Source organism: Physella acuta, unplaced genomic scaffold, assembly GCF_028476545.2.
Source record: "Physella acuta isolate Inbredline_101_S28 unplaced genomic scaffold, ASM2847654v3 ptg000863l, whole genome shotgun sequence".
NCBI lineage: Eukaryota > Metazoa > Mollusca > Gastropoda > Physidae > Physella > Physella acuta.
In genome coordinates, this window is record NW_026732380.1 from 245,001 (window position 1) to 259,152 (window position 14,152).

Genomic DNA, 14,152 nt, shown 5'->3' on the forward strand with positions numbered 1-14,152 from the left:
CACTATGTAAATCTGACAGGGAGATCAGTAAAGAGAATATCAAATCTCAAAACACAACAACACAATATTCAAGATATACCACAACCAATAGAATGAGCTGGACTAGCAGCCAAAACAAGGGAGTGAATTAGGGCTGGGGTTTAAAGAGCAGATAACCAGGGTGGGAAGACAACTCATTTTGTTATCACAAATAAATGCCGAGTAAAAGAGAGGTTTCTCCACAATGTACTTGGAAAATATTACATTCCTTCAGAGTTCAACAACATCACAGATACGTGTAACTGTTAAAAGTGTATACAATCTAGTCTACTAAATGTACAGCAATATTCGTCTAGCCGCACCATCAAACTGTATATAGCCTGGAGTCATCATCATAATATCCACACCCCTTAACAAAGTACATCATAATATCTACACCCCCTAACAAAGTACATCATAATATCCACAACCCCTAACAAAGTACACCATAATATCCACACCCCCTAACAAAGTAGGCCTACATCATAATATCCACACCCCCTAACAAAGTACACCATAATATCCACACCCCCTAACAAAGTACATCATAATATCCACACCCCCTAACAAAGTACATCATAATATCCACACCCCCTAACAAAGTACATCATAATATCCACACCCCCTAACAAAGTACATCATAATATCCACACCCCCTAACAAAGTACATCATAATATCCACACTCCTAACAAAGTACATCATAATATCCACACCCCCTAACAAAGTACATCATAATATCCACACTCCTAACAAAGTACATCATAATATCCACACCCCCTAACAAAGTACACCATAATATCCACACCCCCTAACAAAGTACACCATAATATCCACACCCCTAACAAAGTACACCAAACCGTATGTCAGAAGACAAGGTCCAACCTTGCCGAGTTACAATAAGGCAATACACATGAAGCCTCAGCTTATCTGGCCAATAAAACAATAGCAGTTACAACCTTTGAACCCAGTAGACTCAATCACAAGTAAATTCTAATTGCTTCTATAGTTCTCAGTTCAATCATTAAATGCGCATAAATTTCACCTTGCATATTCATCAACTTACACACACATATACACACATAATATATATATGCATATATATGTATATACTCATATATACATATATATATATGTATTATATGTATATATATATATATATATATATATATATATATATATATATATATATATATATATATTTATATTTATATTTATATTTATATTTATATTTATTATATAATATATATTTAAATATATATATATATATATATATATATATATATATATATATATCCTTAAGAGAATATTTTTTTACTGACATTTCAGCACTTAGATGTTCTGTGTGTTTATTTTTTATCGTACATTACAATTCTATCGGCCGGGCTATGTGAAGTTCTACCAACTAAACCTTAGATCTCGTACATAACTAACAAGACGGGCCCGTAGAAACACAAAGGGAAATCACATGAGACTAGCCTCTAGCAAAACCACCGGTCACGATAGAATCTACGTCTGTCCCACTCAAGAATGTAATGAAACTTGTTAGCAATCAAAGGGGTAATCAGATACAGGATAATCGGGGATTAGAAGAATATAATCCGCACGTTCGAATACATTTGCATGCTGTACATCTGTACATAGCTCGTTTTATTGAGCGGTTCTCGTACTGTGACTTCACTACACATATGGGGATTGACCAGTGACCCTACTACACATAAAGACTGACCAATGGCCCTACTACACATGGAGACTGACCAGTGACCCTACTACACATGGGGACTGACCAGTGACCCTCTTACACATGGGGGCTGACCAGTGACCCTACTACACATTTGGACTGACCAGTGACCCTACTACACATTTGGACTGATCAGTCACTCTACTACACATGGAGACTGACCAGTGACCCTACTACACATGGGGACTGACCAGTGACCCAACTACACATGGGGACTGACCAGTGACCCTACTACACATGGGGACTGACCAGTGACCCTACTACACATGGGGACTGACCAGTGCCCCTACTACACATTTGGACTGACCAGTGACCCTACTACACATGGGGACTGACCAGTGACCCTCTTACACACAAGAAGAGTGACCTATTACACACATGGGGAATGAGTCAAAAAGGAATAGGTAGAACAGTGATCCTCCAACACACATGTTGTATTGCTACTATTTACTAATCTCGACGGTTTTATAAAACTGAGAAACACGATCTTACAAAGCCTATCTAATAAAGCAATAATCGTTTAATGCTTTTGATTGTCACATTATTGGGTCCATAAATTAAAAAAAAATATAAGAACCGCTGAGAATTTTATCCAAGTCAACCAAACTTGTGTCAATCTGTGTAAGAATTTGGTGTCGGTGAATCAGATAAGACACCGGTATATAACTTGTGGTTCACACATAAGACAAATCCGTGCCAGTTCATTACAGGGATGTTCATGTGTTGATTGTGTTCATCGACGCTCCAGAAGATGAAGTGTTCATATGGAATAAAGTTCACATGGATTACGGCGTGTTTTCTTGTATTCCAGCTAGTCAGCACCGTCTTGCCTGAAGTTGTAGTTCCTATTGTCAGGAAAACCCCGTTGTTCAGAGCACCAACCATGAACAATACAAACCCCAACGCCCCGCCTTTTATGAACGCTCCTCCCATCATGAACCCGCCTCCGTTCATGAACCCGCCTCCGTTTATGCTGCCTCCGAATATGAACGATCCTTTTCTCAACGGCCCAAATCAGATGCCTCCATTCATGAACCCTCCTCCATTCATGAACCCTCCTCCGTTTTTCAACCCGATGGATCCAAATGCTCCTCCTTTCATAAACCCTCCCTCTCTCATGAACGCCCCTCCTTTTATAAACGCCCCGTTCATGAACGCCCCGTTCCCGAACTCCCCAAACGGGCCATTTCCCATGGTTCCTGTACCCCCACCCCCACAAACGACCCTCACACCTGTCGTCCTCAAGAGAATCCCATTCCCCAGCACGTCCCCAAGTATGGCCGCCATCCCACGGTCACCCTCAAACAACCCACCCTCCCCTAGATCTCCTTCCAGAACTTTCGACACCATAGACACCGCCATCCTCCTCTCCCCGGGAAAACCCGACCCCGCCCCTAGAACCACCACCAGGAAAGCCACCCCAGCGCCAGTCTTTGACGACCCAGCCTTTGACGAGCCAGTCACCTTAGCTCCGAGAGCTCAGCCGCCCAGAGCTCAGGCGCCCAGAGCTCAGCCTACAGCAGCGCCGCCAATGGACGACACCGAGGACGAGGATTTGAACTTGGACGGTGTGGCCGAGGACGAACCTGAGGTCATTGACCCCATGGCTGACCGGCCTATCATGAACACGGCACCAACCCTCCTGCAGGATACCGACTCTACCTCCACGACCACCCAGGCTCCAGGGGGCTTCTTGTATGACGGCAAATGTCACTTGTAAGTGTAGTCTAACACGATACTTTAACACGATATTTTAACACGATACTTTAACACGATATTTTAACACGATATTTTAACACAAAACTTTAACACGATATTTTAACACGATATTTTAACACGATATTTTAACACGATATTTTAACGCGATATTTTAAGACGATACTTTAACACGATACTTTAATATGACATTTTAAAACGAAATTTTAATGCGAAATTTTAAAACGGTATTTTAACATCTATATATATATAATTATCTTCTGGGAGACGCTAGAAAACAAGCTGTAAGCGCGCTCCCTACCACCCCACCCTACATGGTCTGGTGAGCTGTGGTTCACGCTAAATGTTTACAATCATAGAGCCGGGTTTAGTGACGGCTACTAGGGGCAGATAATTTAGTTTGAAACGATTTTAAACTCAGGGGAGGTAACTAGGAGAAGGCTGGTTTCACGGGGGTGGGGGGGTGTAGGGTAGGGGTTGGGGGAAAGGAGGGTGGGGGTAGTATTGTTCTTAACGACCTGCTGATACTGTTTTAAAGCAATTATTTTCCATGGCAGCATTGGTACTGTTGAATTCACAAATTATGAATTACTGAAAAGTAGAAAAATTAAACAACTAAATAGCGGCGTATGATATGCCGCGGGTCGGCTCGTAATACTTTAATATTATATTTTAACATTGTACTTTAACTTTAGTTTAACCCTCTTTAAATGCTGTTTTTACCTGCTACTTTACCACTATATTTTAACACGATATTCTAACATGTCGTAACATTTAATTTAACAATATATTTTGGCTATTTTAACCTTATATTTTAACACTATATTTTAACACTGTATGTTAACTCTGTATGTTAACACTAATACAGTATGTTTGAACTCCTACATTAACTCATATAAATATATTATAAAACATATTTAAAATATTCCTTAACATAACATTTTAACACTCATTTTAAATTTAAAGTCAACATTATAGCTGTGTTGTTTTCACATTGTATTTTTACACTTGAGTATAAAATTCCTTTTTTAATTATATGAACAGCTACTTATGACACGATATTTTAACATTTTACACAAAACTGTCACACATTTTTGACACGTTATTTTAGCACCTAATATTTTACACTAAATTGACACACATTTTTGACAAGTTATTTTAGCACTTAATATTTTACCCTAAATTGTCAAAAAAAAATTCACAAGTTATTTTAGCACCTAACTTTTTACACTAAATTGTCACAACCTATTAACACGATATTTTAACACTTATCTTCTATTTAACGTTCTATTTTAAAAACTATAAAAATTAACTAGTTTGTAACACAAAACTAAATCATCTCTAGTTTAATGGGTTAGAACTACATATCTGAAGACCTCTTGGATAGAGTAGGAAAATTCATTCCTATTTTGATTAATGCATCAGAACTCGTTAATTACACCAAAAACTTTATAAAACTTGATACCGATGTTTATTTTTCCAATAACATAACCGTAAACTATTCCATACCCTGATGTAATCAGGTGTACGTTTTTTGGTCCCATTACATATTCGCATATAACACGTCATTCATTTATAAACAAACACAAAAGATGCAACATGTATAATTGTATCTGTTTGCATCCCCCCTCCCCTCATCCCCCCTCCCCTCATCCCCCCACCCCCACAGGCTGAGGCTGTTCTGCGACTTTCTCGGCAAGTGCCGGCGCCGTTGTGTGAAGCGAGGGTACCAGAACGGTCAATGTAGCGTGGACGGCCCCAACTGTAACGATAGCAAGCCCTACCAGTGCAAGTGTACGCCAAAACAGTAGGCCAGTGGCCAGGGAGTCAAGGGCCAAGTGGCCCGTGAGTCAAGGGCCATGTAGCTGGGGTACAGTGTTCAAGTGGCGTAATGTTTCAAATTTGGTCAAAACAAATCAAAAAAGTTAAAACAAGTCTAAATAAGTCTATGCCCAGCACAAAGATTCGACTTTTAATCAGTTGTTTGTTGTTTTGTTTTCATATTTTTGAGGCTATTTCGATCCCCAATATAATGGGATTAATCAATCAATAGAAATAAACTCATAGAGTCGTGGTGTTAATTAATATTTGATTCTTTAATTAAATGTTTTAATTGCTATACCCAGCTAGCTTCCAGTGGTGCGGTTAATTTTTAAAAAAAGATTATTATTGTTCTTTGTAAAAATAATATTCAACGGTTTAGTAATTATTATTTCAAGCAAACAGTTGCCAATGTATAATAAATATAATTTGTAATTGAATACCAAGTAAATTTATAATTTAAAAAATAATTGTTTGAAATCGATATTACGGCTTATATTTTCTTATTATAAACTTTGTTTCAATATATTTGTAAACGCACAAGAATCAACGTCGTCAAATCTTTAAGACGACTGAAGAGGAATGTTTGAAGGATGCGACATAATGCTAGTATTAAAAGCTACAAGAATTTAAAAATTGGTTATTTTAAATACATGCGCTAACGAGAAATACGTAATTGGTGAATTTTAAATAAAATTGATTTTCTTTTTTTTTTTGATCGCGTAAAAACCTCAAAACCAAATAATAAGGAAATAATCTCTATACAATTGTACGACTAAATGTTGATGTATTTTTTAAATAATTAAACCTAAATTTACAAGGTTGATTAGTTCTGTTTTAATTATAGCTAACTTAACCGTGTTTGAAAAAAATGTTCATGCACTACATATTTTGTTTTTCGTAAAACTTGTTTGTCAAAACTTTTCAAGAAATACCAATGTTGCGACCCTACAAGCCCTACAATGACAATGTCCTTAGCAGAGGCGTCGTGAGGAGGGGGCGGGGTGTGACACCCGACCTCACGACGCCAGATCGCACAGGGTGACGATGTTTCGGTCTGTGCAGGTCAAACAGAGCTCAGCTGTTTTATTTGTCACGCTGTCACACTGTCACGCTGTCATACCACCACACTGCCACACTGTCACACTTTCACACTTTCACACTGTCACACTGTCACACCATCACACTGTCACACGGCCACACTGTCACACTGTCACACTGTCAAACTGTCACACAGTCACACTTTCACACTGTCACACTGTCACACTGTCACACTGTCACACTGTCATACTGTCACACTGTCACACCATCACACCGTCACACTGTCACACTGTCACACTGTCACACCATCACACCATCACACTGTCACACTTTCACACCATCACACCATCACACCGTCAAGCTGTCATGCTGTCACACTGTCACACTGTCACACTGTCACACTGTCACACTGTCACACTGTCACACCATCACACTGTCACACGGCCACACTGTCACACTGTCACACTGTCAAACTGTCACACAGTCACACTTTCACACAGCCACACTGTCACACTGTTACACTGTCACACTGTCACACTGTCATACTGTCACACTGTCACACTGTCACACCATCACACCGTCACACTGTCACACCATCACACCATCACACTGTCACACTTTCACACCATCACACCATCACACCGTCAAGCTGTCACGCTGTCACGCTGTCACACTGTCACACTGTCACACCGTCACACTGTCACACTGTCACACTGTCACACTGTCACACTGTCACACTGTCACACTGTCACACTGTCACACTGTCACACTGTCACACTGTCACACTGTCACACTGTCACACTGTCACACTGTCACACTGTCACACTGTCACACTGTCACACAAGAAAAAAGCGTGTGGTCACATTTGTTTCTTGATCTGATAAACAAGCCTGATCAGACACACACACAAACACTTAAACAACCACCCACACACTTACACAAACACATACACACACAATCTACACCTGATAAGCAAGTCTAACCACACACACAGACACACACACAACATTTTTATAAGCAACCGGTTCCCACACACACACAAACACATAGTATACAATCTACACATCAATCCTCCCACACACAGACACACACACTTCAACCACCCCACACACATAACACACACACATACTTATCCCCTAAGTAATCAGTATAGCCTTACATCGGAACATCGACTCGCCTAATTGTAATCAACTTTAATTAACCCACTACACACCTGCTGACCAGCGTGTCACCAACTGTGTACCACGGGACAACAACAACATGAGGGTCGCACTCGTTAGCCTCGTTTTCATTCTGATGACGTCACTGCTTCCACCCACCCAGTGCGGCTACTGGTCCCGACCTACGGGCCGATGCTACAAGTGAGTACTCACGTTTGTCTGCAGTCTGTGTTTTTGTGGTTATGTGTTTCTGTGGTTGTGTGGTTGTGTGGTTGTGTGGTTGTGTGGTTGTGTGGTTGTGTGGTTGTGTGGTTCTGTGGTTCTGTGGTTGTGTGGTTGTGTGGTTGTGTGGTTGTGTGGTTCTGTGGTTGTGTGGTTGTGTGGTTGTGTGGTTGTGTGGTTGTGTGGTTCTGTGGTTCTGTGGTTCTGTGGTTCTGTGGTTGTGTGGTTGTGTGGTTGTGTGGTTGTGTGGTTCTGTAGTTCTGTAGTTCTGTGGTTCTATAGTTCTGTAGTTCTGTAGTTCTGTAGTTCTGTGGTTCTGTAGTTCTGTAGTTCTGTAGTTCTGTAGTTCTGTAGTTCTGTGGTTCTATAGTTCTGTAGTTCTGTAGTTATGTGGTTCTAATCGTCTGCACTGTTTAAACCCAGGACTTTGATACGACACACTTCCACACGTCGTTATTTCATGTAATACAAAACTAGACCTAGCCTCGAGTTTAATGAACGCGCCTTAAAACTATGGCGTAAAGCAACCCACCACCCCTCCCCCACATCCCACATCCCACAAGATGACGTTATTTGAGACACGTTGTGGAGTCTGGCTCTCGAAGGTTAGGGTGAAGGTTGAATTTATCGTTAACATCATTGGGGGTCGTGGTGAATTAAGGGAGGGAGAGGTTAAAATCACGTGTCCGTCCCGTCCCCCCTCCCCCCTCGAATTTTACAATTTTCTATGGCAAATATTCTAATACGATTCTTGTTAAAATTAAATAACACTGAGCTTGCTTGCTTTCTTTTAATTTAGTACCAGTTTAGTACAAATTAGTTACAATTTGTTTCTAACATTTTAAAAAAATATGTTAAAATGTTTAAATCTAAGGGTATAGTTCAGCGTTAGGTTGATGGAAAAATAGAGTTTAAAAAGGAGGAAAGATTCAGCAACTAAGTTTTTAAACTTCTTTTCTAAAACAACGACAAGTATCGAGATAACCCGATTGCTAATAATCACAGTCAAACTCAAGTCAGTAGACTCCAGCTCTACTACTCGACCACCTCCTTCTCTGTAGGCTCAAAATACTCTCGTGACCAACGGCTAAAAGTAATTAATTAGCGATTGATCTTAAGTAATTAAAACACGCGACCCATGGAGCCAAACCTTGTCTATGATGTTACCAATACTATAAATAGATTATCTTCAAGATGTCGGCCAATGAAAAGTAAGGTCAGTTGACTGAATATTGTCAATGAGGTAAAGGTTAGGGTTCAACAACGCTGAATTCAACTGTCAAGGTTAGGGTTCAACAAGTCTCAATTCAACTTCTCCTCCAATTGAAATTTATATCATAAAATTTGTATTGACTTGAAAGCGTCAGACTATGACAACAATGCAGCTTCCCGTTGATGCTTCAGTTTAAGAAGGACATGGCGCTTAGGTTGAAGTTGTTTGGGTTTATATATTCAACGATACTAGCTATACGATTATCTTACTGACGATACCACCAACACGACTACACAACTGACGATACCAGCCATACGACTACAAAGTTGACGATACCACCCACACGACTACACACTTGACGATACCACCAACACGACTACACAACTAACGATACCACCAACACGACTACACAACTAACGATACCACCAACACGACTACACAGCTGAAGATACCACCAACACAACTACACAAGTAACGATACCACCAACACGACTACAAAGCTGACGATACCACCAACACGACTACACAACTGACGATACCAGCCATACGACTACAAAGCTGACGATGACAGCAATCCGACTACACAACTGACGATACCACCAACACGACTACTCAGCTGACGATACCACCAACACGACTAAACCACTCACGATACCACCAACACGACTAAACAACTCACGATACCACCAACACGATTACACAACTGACGATACCAGCCATACGCCTACACAACTAACGATACCACCAACACGACTACACAGCTGAAGATACCACCAACACTACTACACAAGTAACGATACCACCAACACGACTACAAAGCTGACGATACCACCAACACGACTACACAACTGACGATACCACCAACACGACTACAAAGCTGACGATACCACCAACACGACTACACAACTGACGATACCAACACGACTACAAAGCTGACGATGACAGCAATCCGACTACACAACTGACGATACCACCAACACGATTACACATCTGACGATACCACCAACACGATTACACGGCTATCACTGACGAGCCCCCATTGACCTCTGTCCACAGGAGCAGATCCAGGTGTGAGATAGAGACCAGATGTAAGCATGTCTGTAAGTATGGCGGGAGCTGTTCCAGACTAAGCCTCTTCTGCTCGGGGTACAAGCAATTCCGATGTCGTTGTGATTAATTAGATTTGTGGAATGTCGCTGTGACAACTTGTGACAATGTCAATGTGACATCTGAATTTGTGACAAGATTCGCTAAAGCCTTCTCAACATTTTTTTCAAAATATTTCGTAACAAAAAATCTTTACTATCTCAGGCTTAAACAAGCAAGTACTAAAATGGCAGGATTACTTGTTGATGTAAGCAAGTAATCTTGTAATCATGTAATTTTGTAATCATACTCTGTTGTGATTGTGTAGATTCTAAAACATTAATAAACAGCAAAAAAAAATCCAAAGAAATTAAGTAAAAAATGTATTGTTGCATTATTTTAGCTTGTTCTTCATTGATTTAACTTTTCCTAAATGTCATCCCAGAATTCGTGACGACAAAATGGGCTGGTAACGAAATTTAGTGGGGCTTTTTTATGGCTTTTGTAGGGCTTTTGTGGTGCTTTTGTAGGGCTTTTGTAGGGCTTTTGTGGTGCTTTTGTGGGGCTTTTGTAGTGTTTTTGTGGGGCTTTTGTAGGGCTTTTGTAGTGCTTTTGTAGGGCTTTTGTAGGGCTTTTGTATGGCTTTTAAAGGGCTTTTGTAGACTTTTGTAGGGCTTTTTTAGACTTTTGTAGGGCTTTTGTAGGGCTATTACAGAGATGGGGTTCAGATACCTGCTTGTTAGTATGACATCTCGTCGATATTTGAATATATAACCTGATAAACTGTCAATTTTTAACGTAACCAGATCATCTGAAACACGGAGGCCCCTACAAATCTCAAGCTAAAACTTCTAGTACCCAACACGAGAGAAACAAAATGCAGATTTAGGCTGCAATTATCCACATAGAAAACATTCAGGTTGTTTGATTTAAAAATAAAGTACGCCCACCAAATGGTTAAAAACTTTCCGGTAAAGATTTGTATCGATATCTCCATCTCAGAGAATGTGGCTAACGGCATCTTGATAGCAATGACAAGCAGGTAGAAAATTAGATCCAACAATGTGGTTTATTGTTAAATAGACTCAGCCTTCACAGTTTCACAGACACACATGTAACACACACGACACACACACCACACACACACCCCACACACACATATATACACACACCACAGAGAGAGAGAGAGAGGCTCATAAACAGCATCACCGCAAGTAAACAAGTCAAGATGGCTAAAACATCGATGCGTCTACCTGTAATTACTGACCAAATTCTAATTAATTTGAAAACAACCAATTAAACTTTAGACACGGGGAGATTACAAGGTGTTATAAAATGTTGAAGTTATCCCCCCCCCCCCCCACACCTCACTGTGTGATTACTCCCAGAAACAACATGAGGGTCGCTCTCGGCTGCCTCGTTTTCATTCTTATGACGTCACTGTTCCCACCTACCCATGGTCAAGTGGGCAAGTGTTACAGGTCAGTACTCACCTTTTTCTGCTCGTTTAACTCCGCTTAACCTGGGACTTTTGAAAAATTCTGAGCAAACATTTCACAGATAAATAAATGTTAAACGCTGAACTAAGAAAATAAATATACACTAGATATTACAATCGCAGTCATTGATTGTAATTTAAAATCTAACGCTCACTCTAGCCTAAACCATGATCTAAATCAAATTCAGAACTCTAAAAAGATTCTTTATTATTATTTTAATAAAGGTTATTTAATACCTAATTGATTTTAATTTATTTTTAGTATTATGATATTGTAGCCATACAAGAGAAAGTAGATATTTGAGTTTAAAAAACAATCATTGTTATAATTATATTTTAATTCGGTGAATTTTTATTTTGCCGACAAACCACGCGACTAAAATATTTTCCTTAAGCCGCGATCAGGTACTCCAAACTAAACTTATCTGCGCCATAAATGATGCTCAAGTAAAATCGCTGAGTTTTTAAAACTAACTAGCGTGCCCGTCACCGCGCGTTGCTGCGGGGTTAGAAGAAAGTCCGAGGATAGCCTGGGGCAAATCGCACCCTACAGGGGCGTCCGCCTGATTCAGTTTAGTGAAAAACTATAATGCCCCATTTCTCCATAGTCTATGGCACTGTTTAAAATGGACATATCAGGGGCGTAGCGAGGGGGGGGGGGCGGGGGGTGCGGACCGCACCGGGTGACACCATTTAGGGGGGTGACACCAAGGCAAAAAATAGCAAAATATATAGAGAAAAACTCGAGGGGGGGGGGGTGCAAATTGAAAGTTTGAGGGGGGGGGGTGCAAATCGAAAACTTGAGGGGGAGGGGTGCAAATCGAAAGTTTGAGGGGGGGGGTGCAAATCGAAAATTTGAAAGTTTGTCCCTGGGAAGGGTCTCTATGCCTCTGGGGGGGGGGGGGTGACACCATTAAGTGCCGCACCGGGTGACACCCGACCTCGCTACGCCACTGAGACATATGCACTATCGCGCTCACAGGAGAGCCCTGGGCGCCAAATTGCACCATGCCGGGGCGCCGCCCCTGCGAAATGAAAAATATTTGTTTTTGCAGAAACCTTCCTAGGAGTATTCTCAACAACTTCCCAAAGTTTCATGGCGATCGGAAGAAAGGTGTAGTAATGCATAAAAGAAAAATATGAAATATATTTGGAGGGCTTATCAATGATTTACCAATCCCATATTCTTAGACGCGTGACCTTTTTTTCTTAAGTCTGATTCCATCTTATCCATAGTCTATTGCACTGTTTCGAACGAACGTAGGCGCCATTGCGCTCACAGAAAAGCCCGAGGCGCCTAATCGCCCCCAACCGGAGGGCGCGTCTGATTTGGTATAGTCAACGATTATTGTTGCCCAACGTGTCTTTAGTATGTCGATTTTTTTTTTAAACAGACTTAGGTGCCATAGTGCAATTTTTTTTGCATTAGCCATCCCAATGACTATTCTCAACAACTTCATTAAATTTCATTGCTGTCCGACAAAAGGTGTAACAACGCATAAAAGACAGACAGTCAGACAGACAGACAGACAGACAGACAGACAGACAGACAGACAGACAGACAGACAGACAGCAATGGTTTTATAGTTAGACTTGGAAGCTACCTGTAGTTGGACAGGCTTACGACGTATGATAAGCTCTAACTATACGAACATATCCAACTCTGTACTGACCAGAACCTATTGTCTGCTTGACCACAGTGACTAGGACTGTTGTAAATCAAGCTGTGGAGATTACTGCATAGGTCATGAAAGCGCCTGCAATCAGGTAGTCTATTGTCCAGCAAACAGACCTTTTAGGTGTCAATGTTTTGACGTTTACGCGTCAAAGTGAAGGAAATAATCTCCAGCCAAACAAGCACAGACTACACCCGCGCGCTAAACTTTGCAAGTTTTCTGATAGAAACGTTTCCATCTTCTGCTATCATTTGAGATTTTAAAATTAAAAAGACATTAAAAAAAATTAAATCGGTTTGGTTGCATTTTTTTGTTTGTTTATTTGCTTGTGTGTGTGTGTGTGTGTGTGTGTGTGTGCAATTTAAAAAACTGGGCAACTGTGTCTTTTCTTTATTCCATATCTAAAGTTTTGTTAAGAAAACCATTGACAAAATGTAGATAAAGCATAAAAGCCAGCAAATTGGGCATACCCTGAGAATGGAAAAAGGATATACCGTGAAGAAAGCGCTAGATTCGAATCCCCAGGGGGAAGAAGAAAGTAGGCATGGGGTGCCGGGTTACATGAGCGCATATAAAGAGAGCTGTCCCCTGGAGGGGGTGTGGCCGCTGCCCTTGGCTCACCAGGGGCCTTAAAGGAAAAACAAGAAACTAAAGCTTTGTTTTATATCGTGTCTTCTGCTTGCAGCAACTACAACATAACTCAACCCCGGTTCTGTAATTCATCCAGAAAAAAAGAATTGCAAAAAGTCTCATAACCCAAAAGTTAGCCGAACCCGGCCTTAAACAACCTTAATCCTGTACCTAACCCGGTGTATTACACTAACCCTTACTCTACAATAGCCCTTACTCTATATTACCCTACCCCTTACTCTACCATAGCCCTTACTCTATATTACCCTACCCCTTACTCTACAATAGCCCTTACTCTATATTACCCTACCCCTTACTCTACCATAGCCCTT

General features: G+C 40.7%; 2 protein-coding genes across 2 annotated transcripts in view; one reads left to right on the top strand and one right to left on the bottom strand.

The window, feature by feature from the left end:
• The window catches only part of LOC131952280 (vesicular glutamate transporter 2-like), a 189,983-nt gene that overhangs the window by 126,743 nt on the left and 49,088 nt on the right, over positions 1-14,152 (bottom strand). The gene's annotated exons all lie outside the window — the stretch shown is intronic.
• On the top strand, positions 2,417-5,594 carry LOC131952281 (uncharacterized). The gene is made up of 2 exons (XM_059314883.1): positions 2,417-3,473; positions 5,143-5,594. The coding sequence occupies exons 1-2, from the start codon at positions 2,509-2,511 to the stop codon at positions 5,282-5,284; spliced, it is 1,107 nt and encodes a 368-aa protein (XP_059170866.1). The 5' UTR covers positions 2,417-2,508; the 3' UTR covers positions 5,285-5,594.